We start from the raw sequence: 20,347 nt of genomic DNA, 5'->3' as shown, positions 1-20,347 counted from the left end.
GAGAAAAGCCGCTCCACGTCTCCCTGGTCTGCTGGGGGGGGGGGGGGGCGGGGGGCGCTAGCTTCGCGTCTCTCTGGTCTGCTGGGGGGAAGCAGCTAGTGCGGGGTTGCCTCACCCCGTTTGTAAGTAGGGATCCGATGTAAGTCAGATCCATGTAACCCGGGGACTGCCTGTACTATCATTTAAAGGCCAGATGAATTCAAGTCCAAAGGTAGAGACAAGACATCCCCCCTTAGCTTCCTTTCACGCCAACAACTCTTCCCTCAGAACTAATCACTGCAGCCTCCCATGAAGATTCTGCAGCAGAGTTCACTGGTAAGAACAGATTCAGTTATACGAACAGGAGCGTAGAAGCACTCACCGGCTGCTCAGGAGCTAATGAAGATGAGGAGCAAAGGAGGGGTGAGAACATTACTGGCAATATCCAATATTCCTCCCTAATCAGGAGAAGTGCCAGCTTTCTGGATCTGAATCCAGCAGCACCTGAAAAGTCAGACCAGTCCAAAGAGCCAGAGGAGCAGTGCTGGGAGCTGCACAGAAATAATGCACTTGCTTGTTTTAATGCAGATTAGACACCCCTCTCTGGGCTGTTTCCATTTAGGGAGTCCCCTCATCTGCGCTCAGCTATCACAGCAGCAGCAACACCCCTATCTATTCCAAGTACACAATTTCAGAGATCAGGCTTTTCTACAGAACTACACAGAAGTGATTAATCAAGTTCTCTTTATTATAGACCTACCAAAATTTTTCTCTTCATAAATCAGCAGCAAGGGACAGTGTGGCATGGGTTCAAAGAGCCACAGAGATTCATGAGGGACAAAGATGCAGGTATTGTATGGCCAAGCAGAGCAATCCCCAATTTTAACAAACCCACCCAGAGAAAATATGTGTCCACATCCTGCAGAGAGCAACCATCTACTGCTCTGGGTCTGGCTAGGACAGAAAGTTCAAAATTTAGCAATTGTCCCCCACCCCCACTGCTAGTCTTTGATGGCAGATGGAAACGCAATTCAAGCTTCTCTTCCCCCAACTTGGAGGATGAGAGGCCTTACCTCTCACCATCCCTCACAATTGCTCAGGACTACTGTTGCCCCAGAGGAGAAGGTGGGCCACACATGGACACCAAAAAGGGCACAGGCTCTACAAGGCAGTTCAGTTTTGCATCATGGCTGCCTCAGCAAGAGAACGCGCAACATGGCCAAATCCAGAGGCCTAGGTGCAGGGTTTCACAGTTTTCCTCTGGTGCTCAGGCTCCAATGAGTTTCTTAAGGAAGGCCTCCAGCTGATCCTCATCCTTTATTCCCACAAACTTATCCACAACGTCTCCATTTTTCACAGCCAGAACAGTAGGCACAGCTGAGACCTGGAAAGCAAAGAGAGTGCAAACAGACACATAGTAAGCTATTCTGGCAGGAGCCCCGCTGCACAATGGCATTGAAGGATGACCTGTAAAGCCAACAGCCCACTCCCTCCCCCACAAGACTTGGGCCCTTCTGTATAATTCATAAAGGATTGACAAGTTTTCATGGTTTTATTTATTCTGCTTGCTTTTGACATTAGAAATTAGGGTCTCTCTGTTCAGCCCTTTAATGGAGGTGTGAGAGCTAACAATGAACATGGAAGCCATTGATACTACTCATTTTTTGAGCCTCATATCTGCCTTGATTTAAATAAAATCAACGCAGGAAGCTTTTGTAGTTTAGACAAGACCTAAGATTTAAAATGCAGACAAAATACCTTCCCCTCCACAAATAAAAATAGTAACCAGACTGATATTTTAAAAATGCTTTATAGGGCACTTTAAAAGACATTTTACAAGGGGAGGCATGTCTACATAGCACGGCTAAAGTTGAATTAAGCTACGCAACTTCAGCTACATTAATGGCACAGCTTAAGTCAAAATAGTTTAATTCAGCTTTTGGTGCCATCTACACAGCAAGAAGTCAAAGGAAGAACCTTCTTCCTTTGACTTCCCTTACTCCTTGTGAAATGAGGGTTGCAGGAGTCGGAGTAAAAAGTCCTCCAGCTCGACAGTATTTCAAAATAATGGCTTGTAGTGTAGATGTGCACTGTGTTATTTCAGAATAAGTGTGTAGATGTGCCCCCATGATTTCCCCCCAGAATTCAATATGGGCCAGAGTGGAAGTGCACCTTCTCCCAAGTAGGGCAGCAGGCAGAAGAGGATTCCCTATCCTCTTCCACTTCTCTGCTCTCACAACTCCTGGCTTCACTAACAAGTCACTACCCTCAGAGGCAGTGTTGATTAGACAGGGGAAGAAAAGCCCTCAAACTGGGCTGGCAGCAAGCTACAGAGCTGTGGGTTACTCTAACAACTCCTCGCAAGCTTGACCATCTTTTGGGGGAAAGCATAATGGGACTTAAACCAGCAAGGAACAGCAAGAGAAAGAATTTTGTAGCATTTCAGAACAGCCAGCCACATGCCTGTTTCTCCATCATAGCCCTTATCTTCTTGGAGCTTATCCACTGGAATGTGTCCCATCCATATCTTGTAGGCTATCCATCCTGGGAATGCATTCTCTCAGCAAGTACATTCCCAGCTGCGCTGTCTCTTGCTGCCATCAGGGATCTGCCACCCACGCAAATCCTTCCCACAGGAAATCCCTCAGATCTGGCTCTTCTCTCACTGGCAGTTAGACAAATTTTTTTCACCCTGACCCTCCCTCTTCAAGAATGGCTCCTATGTATACCCTCCAGGACTTTGTACAGACCAGATATAGATAATACAGGCACTGGGGCTCCTCCTCCGCTTGCCAAGTGCCTGTTTAATCTGTGTCCTTTAACACCCCCTAGTGACTAGCTACAGAAGCGTAGTGTGGGCCTGGAAAGCTGCCCACCATGCCAGTAGCTGTGCCTGGGTGAAAATTCTTTCTTTTTCAGGAAGGAAGGATATGATGAGGACGCATTGAGCTTGCCCTTAATTATGCCCTCCTGGGGCTGTTATTCTCCAGGGATCCTTCCTTATGTCTCTAAGGTAGGTTAAACAGCAAGTGGAATTACCCAAACTCCTCTATAAAATAGCCTCACGTATCTAGCCATCAGCTTTGAAGGTCACATGATGAAAGCAAGCACTGGACCAAGTGAGGACCAGGAGCAGCCTTCAGAGTGGAGGAGGAGCAGTTAACTTCGCATTGAGTTACAGGCCTTTGTGCGTGGGCCAGTGTGGCTCTGAGCCTCACGTGCACCTGTGGCTGAGGCCTCCATCTCCTCCCACACCCTGAACCACAAACCAAGTGTCAACACTAAGTACAGAACTGGCAACACGCAATTTTCTCCTCCCCACCCCTCCTTAAAGTGGCAGCAGGAGCACTGATCTCCTTATTAGATATGCTCGTTCTAGGCTGTGCCTCCAAGGGTACGTGTAGGCAGCAGCTGGGAGATGGATTCCTAGCTTGAGCACATAGACACAAGTTAAGAGCCTAAAACAGCTGTGTGGCCACAGTAGCTCAGCTCACTGACTGAATGCCTACCCAGTGGCTCAAGCAGGATTGTACTTGGGTGGCTAGCCAGAGCCACCACGGTAACACTGCTAGTCCTAGTGCGCTAGTGTGTTTTCCTCACCTCGAACTGGGAATATTGCCTCCCAGCTGCTGTGTGCATGGGTTCCCTGAGGGGCACAGCACAGAACTCAGCTCTTTTTTTCTTTTTTTTTTTGGGTGGGAGGGGGGGGAAGAGAAGCTATAGTGGCTTTTAGCTACTCTGTCCTTCCAGAGGCTCAACTGCTTGGGTAGAGGGTGCCCCACCAGCATAGCATTAAAAAGCCCAATGGACCAGTCCAGTTTCCAACAGCATCCCAAGATGTCCTCTGGGCAGCCCCTATGCCAGGGCTCGTCAGGAAGTCCTCAGGTTCAGCACTACCAGCCCCAGGGGTAATCTCTTGCAGTCAGACCAAGGGCTGCTAGGGCCCATTTACATCACTCCAGCCCTTTTATGCAGAAGAGAGAGGCCAGAGGTGGTGAGGCTTCACTAGTAAGTTTAGGACCAATCCAGGGAACAAACTACGTGGAGAAGTCTCCAGGAATAGAAATCTCACTGCTTGCTTTCTAAAACTACCACACCAGCCAGCAGCAGCAGCCTGGGAGAAGGGACCGCGCTTTCCCATCTGGGATTAAAATGCATCCTGGCAACAAACCAGTGCAACTGAAAAGTGAGACAGAATCCCACGCAGAGCCGATCAAAGCTGAGACTATACTTCTATTTTTGTCCTTCTGATTGAGAAGAGAAACCACAGTGGGACAAAAGCTCTGTTCTGAGACCTCCTAAAAAGAGGGTGTTGGATGAGGAGAAAAGACTCCATTCTCCTGAGATTTTTAGTCCTGTCTAGTGCAGAACTGGATTTGCAAGGTCTCGAGCAGCAGGAAACTATGCATGATCTGCTGGGACAGCCTGGAGCCAAGGGCAGGCAGAGACCCATGTGAAGGAATGCTCAGGCATTCCAAAGTTCTCCAAGGGGGTCTCTCTCCATTCCCCCGCCTCCCAAAGAATCCACTGCAGAGAGGAAGTTGTGCAATCTCAGGCTGGGCAGGCAGCCAGAGTCTGCACGTGGAGGGGAGAACTGTGGGAGGAAGCTAGTTTCCTGGCAGCTAGCAGGGGAATCGTGGGGGTGAGAAAAGGGCCTTGAAAATCCCAGGGCACAAGAAGAGAACAATTTCAGAGCCCTAGATCCCAAGGGGGAAGGGCCATTGGCCCCGTTGTTAGAAGAGGATGTTGCTAGCAGTGACATTCAGAGTTCCTGCCCCGTAACAGGTGGCTTTCTGACCTCTCACCCTGAACACCATAGCCTTTTCTTTCATACTGGGGCGGAGAACCTAAGGCCTGGGGGCCAGATGCAGCCAGCCCCTGGCTTGCCTGGATCCGGCCCATGAGGCTCAGGGCTCCCCCCAACATTGGGGAGCCCACACTAGTGAGGGGTAGGCTTTTTTGTTCGTTTGTCACTTTTGTGCAGCCCATGACTGATTTCTCTGTGGGTCAGTGGCCCCCGACCCAAAAAAGATGGCAGACAAAAATGGTTCCCCACCAGTTTTCTGCTGACCTAAAACAGCCTGGAGCTATGCTGGCCAGCCCCTCCACTCTCACCACTTTGACTAGCAAACAAAAGGGAGGCTAATCTAACACTGAGCTCAGGACAACACAAATCAGGAACAAAATGTCCTTAAAAAGCCAGCCAGAAACTTTAAAGATAAGAACAAAACTCCCCTGACACTTCTATTTCACCACAGTCCCAATCAAAGAACCTGCCCAGGGAGGAGTCTGAAGCACTAACAAAACTAGAGGTTTATCATCTGGATAGCCCAAAGAGCATGTCCATTTTCAGAACTTTCTGCAGAATGGGAATTTAACAGAGCTTGCCTGTGTCTACATTTAAGGCTCAGGAAGAGGGCCTGTAATCCAGGCCTTGACTGCAGCACAAACACTGCTTACATCCTCTTGCCAGGGTTACTTACTAAACTAGAATGATCATTTCAGACACCCAATTTGACAAGATTTCCCTGAGCCAAATCCCTATTAAACTGAACAATTTTAATCCCTCCAACTTCCCATTGACTAGAGAAACAACACTCACGGGGCTGTAATTCTCAACCTTTTCCCTAGCGCTTTTAAATACTGATATTCCATGTTGTTTTCCCATTGCCTGGGACTGCGCAGGTATAATTGTAGCATAAGTGCTTCTGCAAGACTTGGAACAATACTGATTGAACAATTTGATTCTCTCCCTCTTATCTGTGGCCAGAACAATCCTTACCTAGTGGTTTGTGTACATCTATTAGACTGGTGAGGAAAGACGGAGGTGGGTTCTCAATACATTTAAAACGCAGAACTGCAGCAGGGTTAGCTCCCAGTCCTGGGTGGGAGCTATCCCTGCTGCAGCTTCACCGCTTATCAGCTAGTCGATGGAAATTCCACTCAGTTGATTAAACTAAATTTAACATCCCTAATGTAAGCTGTGCCTCCACACTCCAGGCAGACGGTTCTGCCACTTTAATGGGAATGGGAAGGAACAGGCTGGCTCCATTTCCTCCCAAAGACTTACCCACCGCTGCCTGGGAGTAACAAGCATGTGACACCTCCCCCTAACCCCCGCCTGGAGAGAGAACATTCCCCAGAGGCTGGTTCACAGCTGGCTGACAGATTTTTCTGAGTTCCTTGTCTTAGCTTCAATCCTGGCACAAAGATGTGAGGCTTTAATCCCCCAGAGAAAGGAGCAGGGCTCACCTCCTACAAGGGAGAGTGAACACTAAACCTTTTGCTACAGGGCTTTATTGTGGAATATGGCAGCAGCATTCTTTGTCAACTTGTTATTGGGGAAGGGAGACATCAGGGCCCCAGTACTGGGGATTTTTTAAATTTCTCAAATCAGCAAAAAAATGGCAGAATTCATCTCTGTGTTCAATTATCTTCTAACAAAGCATGCCATAGCAGAGGGTAGGGCAGGGCAGGGAGTTCCCATGACCATCAGTGGAGAGACGGGCTACCGAAAGTGCTGAGGATGCAACCTGCCAGAAAATGGATACATTTATTCCTCCTGCCACCTACTCTCCCTACAAAACTAAAGATGAGCTTGAGGATGAGACATTAACCGCCAGGAATCCTCTTAAAGCCTGGGAGGGAAAGCCAGCCAATGAGGGGCAGGGGTTGGATTCAGCCTACTCCAAACCTGTAGGGCAACCTGTGTGGATCACACGAGAATGGGTGTTTAACAGCATACAGGGCTACACATTAGGCCTGTCACTCCACCAGCTGCCTGGCATTTGAAGTGATCAGCGAGCCAACATCCTACTTAGAATGCAAGCTCGGTGGGGCACTGCCTGTCCTCGTGTTATGCACCTGCACAGTGCTTCGCACCACATGGCTCACAGCCTTTAAGTCAGCAGAAGCAAAATGCAGGACTATGTAGCACTGTAAAGACTAACAAGATGGTTTATTAGATGATGAGCTTTCATGGGCCAGACCCACTTCCTCAGATCAAATAGTCACAACCATATATACCCAAGGATACAATTAAAAAAAATGAACACATATGAAAAGGACAAATCACATTTCAGAACAGAAGGGGGATGCGGGGGTGGGGGGAAAAAGGAAGGTAAGTGTCTGTGAGTTGATGATATTAGAGGTGGGGAAAGTTAGATGTCTGTGAGCTAATGGTATTAGAGGTGATAACCGGGGAAGCTATCTTGGTAATGGGAAAGGTAGTTGGGGTCTTTGTTCAATCCCCCCCAGAGAGTGTCGAATTTTAACATGAATGACAGTTCAGAGGATTCCCTTTCAAGTGCAGATGTAAAAGGTCTGTGTAGTAGAATGCGGGTGGTTAAGTCGTTGAGACAGTGTCCTTTCTGGTTGAAATGGCAAGAAATAGTTTTTTCTTTGTGATCTTGTCTGATATCTGTTTGGTAGGCATTAATCCTTTGGCGAAGTGTCTGAGACGTTTGTCCAATGTACATAGCAGACGGACACTTTCGGCACATGATAGCATAACTTATATTTCTGGATGTGCAGGAATATGTGTTCTTGATCTTATACTCACTTGGTTAGGTCCAATAATGGTATCAGCAGAATGAATATGTGGACAAGGCTGGCAACGGGGTTTGTTGCAAGGGAAGGTACCAGGGTTGGTATTAGTGTGGTATGTCCTGTGGTTGTTGGTAAGAATCATCTTGAGGTTAGGTGGTTGTCTATAGGAGACTATGGGTCTGTCTCCCAGAGCCTCTTGGAGTATGGTATCCTGTTCCAGTATAGGCTGTAGTTTATTAATAATTTATTGGACAAGTTTAAGTTGGGGGTTGTAGGTGATGACAAGTGGTATTCTCTTGTTGGTTTTCTTGGGTCTGTCTTGAAGTAGATGGTTTCTAGATATTCGTCTGGCTCTTTCAATTTGCTTTTTTATTTTTCTGGGTGGGTAGTTGAGATTTATAAATGCTTGGTAGAGATCCTGAAGCTTCTGGTCTCTGTCAGTGGGATTAGAGCAGATGCGGTTGTATCGAAGGGCTTGGCTATAGACGATGGATCGTATGGTGTGTTCTGGATGGGAGCTGGAAGCATGTAGGTAACTGTATGAGTCAGTGGGTTTTCTGTAGAGAGTGGTGTCTAATTTTCCATTGTTGATTTGTACTATGGTATCCAGGAAGTGGACCTCTCGTGTAGAATGGTCCAGGCTGAGGTTGATGGTGGGGTGTTGGTTGTTGAAATCTCTATGGAATATCTTCAGTGTTCTTGGCCATGCGTCCAGATCATAAAGATGTCATCAATGTAGCGTAAGTGGAGAAGGGGTAAAAGGGGACGGGAGTTGAGGAAACGTTGTTCTAAGCCAGCAGTTCTCAAATGCAGCCACCAGGGGCTTTTTTGTGACCACAGCAGCCCAGGCAGCGATTTGTGTGGGGAGCGTAACAAAACAGCAGTCCACGGGCAGGAGGGGATGAGCTGTCTCCCTCTGGAGTCACAAATGACATAGAACCAGACAGCCAGCTTGCTCTGCACCTCCCCAGGACAACGGGGCTCAAGTTTCCAGCTTCAGTCCTGGGGTGGCAGACTCTTGTGGCTTTGCTTGCACCCATTCCCAGTAGGGATGTGCACAGGGGGGCCGGAAGCAGCAGCCCCCCACATGGGGGGACTGGGAGCAGGAGCAAGCAGCCCTGAGGACTGCTCCGGCTGGGATGGAGAGGGCCTCCCTTCCCCAGGATCACACTTAAACCGTTAGCCAGTTCAACATAAGGTTTAACCAGTTAGCTGATTAACCAGGATTTTGCATCCCCCAACTCCAGGCTGCAGGAGCCAACAGGCTCCTTCCTCAGTGCCAGTCCCAGGTTCACCACATGTCTCTTCAGCCTTGCTTTCTGCCTAACCACCTCCCCATCCCAGGTTTGTTTCCTGCCTTGCCAGGGCTGAATAAGTCTTCTATTTTGTTTCTTAATATCACTTTTCACTGGCTCCCAGTCTGCACAGCAGCAGACTTAGTAGCTAGCAAATCTAAAAAAATGCAACCAAAAAAGCAAAAGGAACAAAAACCAAGACTGTACAAAGCACCTTATTTTTGTTTCTATTCTGTTCTGTTTAGGTCCAGGAAAGGACAGAGACAACTGTACATTATTTTTATTATTCAATCTGCAAAATAACTCCTACAAAATAAATTACTATGACTTGGACATGTATATGTGCACATTTGTTTTTCCAAAGTTAACTAAGTATTTCTGGAAAATGATCAGAGCAACCTCCAGCAAGAGTTGGGGGGGATGTCACACTCAGGCAATCAAAAATGTGTTGAGAGAACTTTAGGCACTTCCCCACTACCAACACCAGCAACATATACGACGAGTAGATACAGCAACAACCAGAGATGACTGAACACCTTATTTTTGTTTCTATTTTGTTTCGGTCCAGTAAAGAATACACACAACTGTACATTCTTTTTAATGTATCTATGAGACACATAAAACAGGAGTCCCTAAGCAATCACCTTCCTCCCACCCCAAGCCCCAACATGCTGCTGCACTGACAAGCCTTTCCTTAATGCAAGGACACCCTCGGGCCTCTGACTAGCAATTGCTGGAACACAGCCCTCATACTCCTGGCCCATACCTCATATTCAATAGCCAGATCTGTGTGATCATCAATGTCCACTTTCGCCATCAGCACCTTCCCCTGCTGCTTGGCCACCATCTTCTCTAACCTGGGGCCCAGGATCTTGCAGGGGCCGCACCACCTCACAGAGAAGGAAAAGAGCAGGTGTTACATGAGGAAGTGCCATGGCAGCCACTGTGGATTCATAGTATCCATGGTACTTAAGAGGCAACTTGATCACCACCCAACACCCCCTCCTACACTGACCTTTACACTATGGGAGATACCACAACTTAAACTCTGAGTGTGAACATTAACTAACTCCCTTAGTGATTGTTAGGGTCAGAATCAAATGTCAGAAAGCAATACAGAATCTGAGACTGTCTATACCTATGCTGGCACAGCTCCTTAGTGTGCACAGAGCCTATGTTGCGCGTACAGCTACACTCCAGCAGCTCCAGTGGCACAGGCCAAGTGCTGTTGCTTTAGTGTAGATGTTTCCAACACGGACAGAAGGGGTTTTCTGTTGGTGTAGATAATCCATCTTTCAGAGGCAGTAGCTAAGTGGATGGACAAATTCTTCCACCAAACTAGTTGGATCTATAATGTGGTTAGGTGGATTTAACTGCACTGCACAAGGGTTACATTTTTCACAGCCCCGATTAGGGATGTAAGCGACTAGTCGACTATCTGATAAACTTATTGGAGAGTCGAGAAGTAACTTGACTAGTTGCTCTCCCTGCTTGCTGCCTCTATCAGAGAGAGGCAGCAAGAGGAGCAGGAGCCAGTGCGGGGGGCAGAGAGGGGAGGAAGCCAGCTTAAAAGCCGGTTTCCCCCAGCACCGTGGGAGGCAGAGGCACAGCAGGGAAACAGCATGAGCGGGGACTGAAGCAGTCCCTGCTCGTGCTGCTTCCCACTGCGGCACTTCAGCTTTTGAAATATAGCAAGGGGGCTATTGCTACATTTCAAAAGCATAAGTGCCGCACGGAGCGCTAGACGAGCAGGAACTGAAGAGCACCACAAGCTTTTAAGCTGGTTTCCCCCAGCACCGTGTCTGGGGTGCTGCCTTCCCTCTCCCCCTATCAGAGGCAGCGGGGCGGGGAAATAGGGCAGGCTGCTGTGAATCAGACCCTTTCCACAGGGGCTGTCTGCCGTGAACTGGGGCTGCTGGACTCAGCATGAGCCAGGACTGAGCAGTCCCAGCTTGCACTGGTCCGGGACACTGTGCCTCTGTATTTTACACATAGTAAAAGCCCAGCGGCTCTTATTTAAAATACAGAGCTCCGGGGCATGTGGCTCCTGGAGCCAGCACAAGCTGGGACTGCTCAGTCCTGGCTTGAGCCAGCTCCTGGAGCTATCCCCACTGTGGCTCTGCAGAGTGGTTCTATCAACTAATCAGATAGTCTATACAAATTGTATCGACTATACTATTAGCGAAGTAACCACAATTTAACATCCTTAGTCCCAAGCAACACAGTAAGTTTTAGGTGTTGATCAGACCTGACAAAAGGATTTATTTTGCCGGCATAAGGACACCATCCCCCTGAATGGCTTTAGCTATGCCAACAATTGCCTACTTCTGTTGACAGAGTTACATGTACACTGATATTGTCAGCAAAGCTATGTGAAGTCGGGATGTGAGTTTTTCACACCCCTGACCAATAATAGTTATGCCAACATAACTTTTAAGTCAGACCAATCCTGGATTGCAACATAGTTGAGAGAAGCTCATAAGAAAGGCCCAGTTAAATCAGGGAGGGTGGGACGAGGTTGCTATGCAGTGTTAACCCATTATTCTTGAAAGAACTCAGTCTCCAAATAGTTTTATTTAGGGGTTCTATTCTACAGCAAAATCACTGCCAAGGAAAGGGTGTCAAAAAACCCCAGACATTACCTGTACCAAAGTCTGGCATTAGCAAGTATATGAATGGAACATACTGGTGCTAATCAAAGTGCTGATCTGTTCCTCTAACTGCACTTGCATTATACTGCCCCACCTGTACTGATCTCAAGCCCACCTATGCTAACAAAGAAAATAATAATTCTCAAACCCTTACATCATGTTTTAGATTGAAACCACAGCTTGTTTTCCTTCCTATGCTACTCCTCTCAATAGCTCTTGGTCTCTCTACCTGCGGACATACAAGTTAATCCTCAGTCATCACTAGTTTCTATTTCAGTCTGTTGGTCTTGTCCATTTAGACCAGGGTTCTCAAATTCCATTTACAGGCAGTCCCCGGGTTACGTACAAGATAGGGACTGTAGGTTTGTTCTTAAGTTGAATCTTTATGTAAGTTGGAACTGGCGTCCAGATTCAGACACTGCTGAAACTGACCGCCAGTTCTGACTTACATACAGAATCAACTTAAGAACCCCAGGCGTCCCCAAGTCAGCTGCTGCTGAAACTGATCAGCAGCTGATTCCAGGAAGCCCGGGGCAGAGCAACTCTGCCTCGGGCTTCCTGTAGTCAGCGCTGGTCAGTTTCAGCAGAAGCTGACTTGGGGACGCCTGGGGCAGAGCAGCTGGGGTGCTACTGGACCAACCCAGCAGCACCCCATCTGCTCTGCCCCAGACGTCCTGATTCAGCCGCTGCTGAAACTGACCAGCAGCGGCTGAATCAGGACCTGGGGCAGAGCAGCTGGGGTGCTGCCGGGTTGGTCCAGTAGTGCCCACGGGCGCTGCAGGACCAATCGGCAGCGCCCCAGCTGCTCTGCCCCAGAGTCCAAAACAAAAGCCTGGTCTGCTGGGGGGGGGGGGGGGGAGAGCACACTAGCTGCGCCCCCCCCCCCCCCCAGCAGACCAGGGACACGGGGAGCAGAGCCGCAGCGCAGCGGGGTGCCGCGCCTCTGAGGCTTTGCTCTGGCAAAGCCTCAGAGGCACGGGACCCCCCCGCGGCTGCGGCTTCAGTCAGGGTGCCTGTGGTCTGCTGGGGACCGTCCCCAGCAGACCACAGGCACCCAGACTGGAGCGGCAGCAGCGGAGGTTCCCCGCGCCTCTGAGGCTTTGCTCTGGCAAAGCCTCAGAGGCGCGGGACCCCCCGCGGCTGCGGCTTCAGTCCGGGTGCCTGTGGTCTGCTGGGGGCCGTCCCCAGCAGACCACAGGCACCCGGTCTCAACGGGCAGCAGCAGCGGTTCCCCCGCTTCTGAGGCTTTGCTCTGGCAAAGCCTCAGAAGCGCGGGAACCCGCCCGGTGCCCCTGGTCTGCTGGAGACGGTCTCCAGCAGACCAGGGGCACCGGAGCAGCTTACGAACGGGGCTTTCTCGCCCCGACTTCCGGGGCGAGAAAGCTCCGTTGGTAAGTGCGGATCCGACGTAAGTCGGATCCGCGTAAGTCGGGGACTGCCTGTACCTTAGGACCAATGCCAGTCCTCATAGCCTCCAGTTGGGCTAGCAGGCACCCTTCTCTGAAGAGGGGCAGGAAGGGATGTCCATATGTTATCTCCCCCCCACTCCCAGCGCAAACACGCCAGCCTGTGTGCCTCCCACCCCACGTGTCCCCCAAGCCCACCTGCCAGTCCCAGAGGATTTAAACAACTATATGTTTAAACAGTTAACTGGCCTGCCTTACTGCTGGGGCAGACCTCCACCCGTGGTATGGCAGGCCCAGCCAGCCTGGAGCAGCCCCCTGTTCCAGGCAGGGCATACTTCACTGCCTCTCCGCTCAATAGGCTCAACTGGGCTGCTCTAGCTGGGCTGTGTGCTGGTTAACCTGTTAGTCCAGTAAGCATGCCCATAAGGGAACCGCCCCAACCGTCTTTTGAACAGGAAGGTGTCATGCTCCTCCCCCGTCATGGCAGAAGCAATGCTATGCAGCAGCTTGCTCCACGCTGCCACCATGTTCCAGTCCACGCTGGGGCTGGGGCACTCTGCTTCCCGATGCCATGGTGAAGCGGAGCAACTGGATTGGCCTAGGAGACGGTGGCAGAGCAGAGGTTGCTGCAATGCTCCGCTTCCCTGCGGTTGTAGTGAGTACAAGGGGACCCAACCACTGCTGCTGCCCCACACCAGGCACCCCGGTAATCTGAGGCTGTGTCTCTCGGGGGAGGAAGCTTGGAGAGAGGGGTGTGATGAGGGAGAGCGCAAAGCAGGGGTTGGACTTGGGAGAAGGGTATGGACACCACCCTCTGGGGCACAGGCGCTCAAGTGCCAGCAGCTGAATGCGAACTGGATTGTGGAACTGCAGATAGCCCGAGGCCATGAGTGTGAGACCCCTGATTTAGAGTAGTTCAGACTGTGCTTGGTTCTGTACAAACACAGAGCATAAAGATGGCCCTTATTTTGCTTGGGGCCACTAGGTGCCACCAGACACAAATGAGACAGAAAATTATTACTATTACTATAATTGAGCAGATAACATCTTGGAATATTTTCATTGCTGATCGAGATTTTGCTGATATTAGAAAAAGCCTTTGCGAATACCAACTTGTTGGTACAAGCAAAAGTTGAAGTGCAAACAGCATTCAAAAAGGCATTATATAAAGATTACAGATGAAGCTATGAACTTCTCAGCAACTACTTCCGGTCACCTGGGAACTCGTAGTAGCTGAAGGAAACAAAGGTAATAAGAGAAGAATTTAGGAATTACTTTAAAATTGCATAAGCGTTGAGGAGTCCTGTGGCACCTTATAGACTAACCGAAGTGTTGGAGCATAAGCGTTCGTGGGCAAAGACTCACTTGCCCACGAAAGCTTATGCTCCAACACTTCAGTTAGTCTATAAGGTGCCACAGGACTCCTAGATGCTTTTGCAGATTCAGACTAACACGGCTACCCCTCTGATACTTTAAAATTGCATGGAGACCAATTTGAAGAACACAGATCTCTTGTAATACACAGCTTTCATGTAGTAATTTGTGCCAGTTGTCTGTTGAGGCCTACCTGTCAATAAAGAAAACATAACGAGCTTGTGCAGCACATTTAGTGCTAGGAAAAATATTTCTGACACAGGAAGGAGAGACCTTTATGAGCTATAATGGGAGTGAGCTCAACAATGGGGCAGTAAAAGGTAGCAATAAAATAGAATCTAGCGTTTGTCACTGTCAGACTATGGGCTGAAAAAGGCTATGTAATATTAATAATTTAGAATAAGTAAATAAAAGGCATAAGAGTCAATTTAGGCTTGTTCATTCTGTTACTGCGACAAAATGGGAATCTTCTGAAATATTTTTATGAATGATATACATGGCAGTCGCCTATATGAGTATGTTACCCCATAGGTGCAGAGCAGGAGAAATGAGGTGTTGAGTCACCTAACTCTCTGAGGCAGTGTGAATGGGTCACTGAAGGACTGGCTGATATCGACCCATATCAGTGGAGGATCCAGAAAGACTATGGGAATCGCAACTGAACAGTAACACTAATCCACAGGAACACCACATGAAACTCCAGCAAGTTGAATATGCAAACTCAGCGGGAAGAAGACAACAGACCAAGAAATGACAGGATGCTAGGATACAAGCTGCTTCATGGAGAGAAAGTGAAAAGAGATTCCATAGCTGCTTTCCTGGCTAATCGTACTGGCCAAGCCTGTGCAAACTAACTTAAGACTTTCCAATGCTGTGTTACAGCTGACTAATAAACCCTACTCTGTCTGGAAAAGGCTGCTTGGTGTCACTGCAAATACTTGCTGAAATGTATTGGTTCTGGAAGACAGGAAATGTCACTTATGAGGAGTATCCAAGTTGGATTCACTGGGCAGAGCTCACAGAGTGAAACAGGTTTGCTGGAGCCTGGATGCTCAGTTCTGGAAGCACTGAAGCCATGTGGCCACCCTTAAAGAAGAGTGAACACTGAGCCCCCTTAGGAATGTGGCACACTGACAAGATTCTTGCCAGCAAAGGTGTGATATGCATGTGTATGGGAGGGATGGAGTCATATCCCGCCCCCCAGATTTCTGCCATCCTGCTTAGTCACAGGGGGTGGCTGGGCCCCCTCCCTGCCTGGCAGCTGCTTGAAGAGCCAATTGACGTAGCCCTGTGGGGAGAGGAAGGAGCAACAGCTAGGAGCTGCAGGAAGGGGCATTACTTTCCAGGAAGGGAGGCTGAGGATAAGTGGGGTCTTGTCTGGTGGGGTTGCCCAAACCTCTAGTGTGCCCCGTCTTCCACAATCAGCAAGTACAGGTCATCTCTGCCTGCAAGGGATCATTTAAAACCTGGGCATAGCACAGAGCCTATGAATCGGTATGAGTTACACGATCTATGTTAACATCTTGGTGACATACACAAGCATTATGTTTTGTATACAGATATTGGTAGCATACTTACTGCCAAATTTGCTATAACCTCATGCTAAACTCAAAAGTTTTTCTCTGTGTTTGTGGCTACATCCGCACTATGACGCTTTGGCCAGCATTGTCCTCTAGTGCAGAGGCAGCCTATAATGACAGATTTTCTGTTGGTACAGGAACACCTCCTCCCTGAATGACAATAGCTATATCAACAGCAGTTATATCAACTCTTCTCTCAATATAGCTGTACTGGTGGGGGGGGAAAGGGAAGATTTGTCAGCTTAGCTATGCTAGTTAGGAATGTGGTTTTTCTACTCCCTTGAGCAATGTAGCTATGCTGCTACAACACTGAGGTGTGAAGCAAATTTCTGAGAGCTGCACCCGATCAATTCCAGCAAACCTTCTAGGAATCAATGGCCAGAACCCCACAGATTTGAGGGAAGGAACAAATCTGGAAAATCGGAAGGAACAAAATGGGGAATACATGACACCCTGCCAGCTCTTTAACACAGTAACCAGCATTTCTGAAAGTGCTACAGCTCAAAAAACCTGGCTGATGGCAGGCATTAAGGCCTTCCAGAATAACATGCCACATCTCATCTCTGCTCATTCTCCCAAGCGTTTAACATGTTGACATCCTGATTGACTTCTTTCCCAGAAAGTGAAACAGCAGAGAAAATAACAATGTGCACAAATAGTGTGTGTGCATGAGGAATGTGAAAGTGTAGTTACATATATGCTCCCGGTAGCCATGTAACTGATTTAAAAGAGGCTGTATCAGAGGCAGCAATAGAGAGAAGAGGGGAGAGGAGAGGAGAGGGCAGATGGGAACTAGTACTCATGGAGCCAGATTAAAAGCTGGCTTCTTGCATGCACTGGCTCCTGGGAAGCTGCCTGCCTCTGCCTGTAACTGTGTAACTGCTGATTTTTTCAGCAGTTACACGGGAACTTAATTAAATGCATTTCAACATCCCTAGTGTTTGTGAGAGAATGAGAGAAACAGAACCCTGGGTGTTTGGGAACAGAGACTGAGGAATCCTGGTTATGTAAGGAGGGAAAATGGAGCTATACAGAGCTTCTAGAATAGGAGAAAAAGGATAATAAGAGTGCACTTAAAATTCCCGCCATACGGCGGAGGGGGGAAATGGGATATGCAGGAGGGGTGAAAGTAATGGGGGGCATACAGAAATCCTGATGAAGGGGAGGTCAGGAAATGCTTCAGAATGGGTGGAGGAGATAATGAGGGATATGGAGAAAATGGGGCCACACAGTGCCATGGAAGGAAATGGAAACAAAGGTGCACAGGTATGGGGAGGAGGGTGAGAGAGGGAGGAATGAGGAGCACACAGAAACCTTTTGCCAGTATAGCTTATTCTGTTCTGGGAACCTGTATAAACACAAGCAAAAGTGCTTGTGTGTGTTGTAGCAGTTGTGTCTCCACTAGGAAGGTTTGCCAGTGTAGGTATACCAGCAAACTTGCCTAAAGCATAGTGCTATATGAGGTCAGATTTTTTCCCCACATAGATCAAAAAACACTTTAGAAAGATAGAAAGACATTTTTATCCTTCCTTACTGAGGTAGAAACTTAGGCAAAAGGAAAGTAACCAACTTGCCCAAAGCCATAGTGACAGCATGTTACTTCCAGGATATAAAGAGAAAAGAAGGAGGGACCCAAGACTCCACACCTAATACTCACTGAGCATGAAAGTCTACCACCACCGGCTTCTGGCTGTTCATAACTCTGTCCTGGAAGTCAGCCCCATCCTGGATGTTAAATGTGACCCTGCAGACAGGTGTAGTAGAAAACGTTCTAAGGGAAGCAGGCATAGTGACCTGGGTAAGAGGGACAAGTGATCTAGGGTAGCATGGTGCTCCTGACACCCTGGAAAGGATCAACACAGGCGGCACAGAGAGCTTTTGGAGGGTGACGGATAGAACTTTCCTCAGCATGAGCCTCTGAGCCATCTGTATAATGAAAGGAAAAAAGGCATTTTGGATCAACCATGCCATGGAGAAAAGGAGAGCAGAGAAGGAGCATTTCCGGACATTATGCTTCTCAACAACTCTCCAGCCCCAGGAACGCTGCTGCTGCTGCTGCTACTTTCCTCCTGCTTCCTACAGTGAAGCCAATGCCCCTCTTTCTGCCATGCCAGCCCTGCCCATGCTCCTTCCCCGTACCCTGCCACCGCATCTCTGCCATGCTAGCCCCTCAGTGCCCCTCCCTCTCAGCCCACTGTGCCCCCCATTCCATGCCAGCCCCATTCCCAGTGACGTTATGCCCCTTGCTAGGCCAGCCTAACCCACAGTACTCCAAGGCCTCACCGGTGCCCCGGGCTGCGCTGCTCCCTTGCACAATGCTAACCCTGCCCCTCTCCCTGCGCCCTCTCGCACTGCTGCCTGGCCCGGCTGCGCTGTGGTCCCTTGTGCCCTGAGCGCCCCGCGCCACTGCAGCGCCCCGCCCACTTCCCGGGCCCTGGCCCGCACGCGCACCCCGCACGCTGGGTCCCGGCGGCGCACTCCTCAGATGCCCCACGACTCACCTTCCCGGCGGCGGAAGTGACGCAAAGGCTGCCGGAAGCGGATTGGCTGTGGCGAGGGAGGAGGCGCGCCAGGAGTCCTGCGCCCCGGGTTGGCCGAGGGGCGCCGCGCGCTCATCGGCCCCTGAACAGCGACTTCCGGCTCGCTGTTGTCTAATCCTAGGAGCTCATTGGCTGGCGACACTATCCGCGGGTAACTAGCTCTTGGTTGGTTGCAAACAGGGGAGGGCTCCTGGGTGCTGATTGGCTGCGGAGAAGGGCTGTTCAATAGCCCGGCTGTCGTCATCCACCAGCAGCAGAGCACCCTCCCCCCACGTGAGCCGGGGCTGCGGATTGGCTCCGCTGTGCTCACCCGCTGCAGGGTCGGGACTGGGCCAGAGCCAGCTGCTTGTGCCCCTGCCCTGCTCACAAAGCGCATCCCGGGCCTGGTGAGGGCTTGTCCACGTGACACCTTGCTTGGGACACCAGATAGCAAGTGTCAAAAATAAGGATGGGACAGGAAGTAACACAAATACCTGCTACGTAAAGCAAAACCCCACATAACAGCACCGTGATTCCCTATACAATCAGTACAGCTGGTGTCCCCCGACCAAAGGGTTAAAAAACCAAGCGTGGAAGCAGTGCAAACATTTTTGTAACTGGACTGGAAGAATAGCCATATAAAATACGTACAACCAATTACAACAGGCAGTAATTCACATCAGAGAAATGGCATCAGTATTAAAATGAAATTATGCTCTGAAAAGTCATTACAAAAATGGCACCATGGTAGTTTGCAAATATTGCTCCTGTGTGACATCCAGATGCAACCTCTCTACTTTATGAACAGAGCGATTTTCCTAACTACCATCCCTGCTTGGGATCCCAGAGGGACAATGGGAGAAATTAAGTTGGAATTTGTGTTGTTTATTGATTCTGGCTCATATCTAATCTTGCTCATTGTCTCAGCTGCTGGCTCTACATGCAGAAATAAACAGTAACACTTTCAGATGCAGGTGTTTCTGATTCTGACACATAACAGGGACCAAACTAGTAAAGAAAGTGCCATTCTTAGTCTCTTTTCAGAACAGAACTGCATTCTTAGGCAACTCACATATTAGGAATTGACAGCCTTAGGATTTTGTGTGGGACACTACAGTGAAAGAGAAGAGGATGCTCTGACCGTGTGTGCACAGATAGATGCGTGTGTACACATGTCGAGTGGATCTGCTCTTGGTTTTAGTGTCTCCCCGACAACAAAACTGAACCTTTAGGTCAGACAGGTCTGTCAGTGTTCAGTGGACTTCCTAATTCCATTCTCTTTGGACAGACCACATGTAAGAATCCCATGGTGAGTTGTGGGGGCTGCTTGGTGAATATAGACTTTTCAATGGCCTCTTTCTGGGCCAGATTCACAGCTGGTGTAAATGGATGTAACTGCATTAAAGAGAGTGGAGCAATACCAATTTACAACAGGTGAAAGGCCAACCCTATTTCTCCCAATCAACTTGATAGTAGCTACTAAGTGGATCTTTTGATAGCAGCAACATTTTCATCCAGTCTATGTCTACACTGCAGGCTTTTTGCGCAAGAATAGCTGTTCTTGTGCAAAAATTTGCCAGCTGTCTACACTGCATGTGCGTTCTTGCACAAGTGAATCTACAGTATAGCATCAGGAAACAGGGCTTCTTGCATGAGATCTCTGATGCTCCCTATCAGGAAGAGGCCAGTGTAGACAGGAAGCCAAGAGTTTTTGTGCAAGAAAGCCCTATGGCTAAAATGGCCATCAGAGCTTTCTTGCGCAAGAGAGCATCCACACTGCCATGGACGCTCTTGCTCAAAAGCACATCTCTTGCACAAAAGCACATGGCAGTGTGGATGCGCTCTTTCGCAAGAACTTTTGCACAAGTACTCTTCCGCAAAACAGTTCTTGCGCAAGAAGCCTGAAGTGTAGACGTGGCTCCAGTGCTTCCAGTTAAAAGTGATACCTTTCAGTCCCTCGCTTATCTCAACTGCTCCCCAAACTCCAGCAGCAAA

General features: G+C 49.0%; 2 protein-coding genes across 6 annotated transcripts in view; both read right to left on the bottom strand.

Annotated features, from left to right (window-relative positions):
• Positions 1-706: 706 nt before the first annotated feature.
• On the bottom strand, positions 707-18,474 carry TXN2 (thioredoxin 2). 2 transcript variants are annotated; one of them, XM_025190000.2, is made up of 4 exons: positions 18,335-18,474; positions 17,491-17,759; positions 9,589-9,712; positions 707-1,363 (listed from the first exon to the last, which is right to left on the bottom strand). In XM_025190000.2, exons 2-4 carry the CDS (start codon positions 17,757-17,759, stop codon positions 1,247-1,249), a joined length of 510 nt encoding a protein of 169 aa, XP_025045785.1. In that variant the 5' UTR covers positions 18,335-18,474; the 3' UTR covers positions 707-1,246. The 2 variants fall into 2 exon arrangements, with proteins under 2 accessions (XP_025045785.1, XP_025045784.1); XM_025189999.2 differs by having other exon boundaries at positions 18,285-18,344.
• The window catches only part of FOXRED2 (FAD dependent oxidoreductase domain containing 2), a 35,852-nt gene continuing 16,211 nt past the window's right edge, over positions 707-20,347 (bottom strand). For 2 of the 4 annotated variants that reach the window (XM_014578914.3, XM_075937748.1), the window contains exon 10: positions 17,488-17,577. In XM_014578914.3, the coding sequence (XP_014434400.3) occupies positions 17,528-17,577 (50 nt within the window). In that variant the 3' untranslated portion in view covers positions 17,488-17,527. Of the gene's footprint in view, positions 1,364-17,487; positions 17,578-18,461; positions 18,579-20,347 lie in introns of those variants that run through there. The other 2 variants (XM_075937759.1, XM_075937756.1) reach the window with 2 other exon arrangements.

Source organism: Pelodiscus sinensis, chromosome 1 (genome assembly GCF_049634645.1).
Source record: "Pelodiscus sinensis isolate JC-2024 chromosome 1, ASM4963464v1, whole genome shotgun sequence".
Taxonomy (NCBI): domain Eukaryota; kingdom Metazoa; phylum Chordata; order Testudines; family Trionychidae; genus Pelodiscus; species Pelodiscus sinensis.
This window is presented reverse-complemented; position numbering and strand designations above follow the sequence as displayed.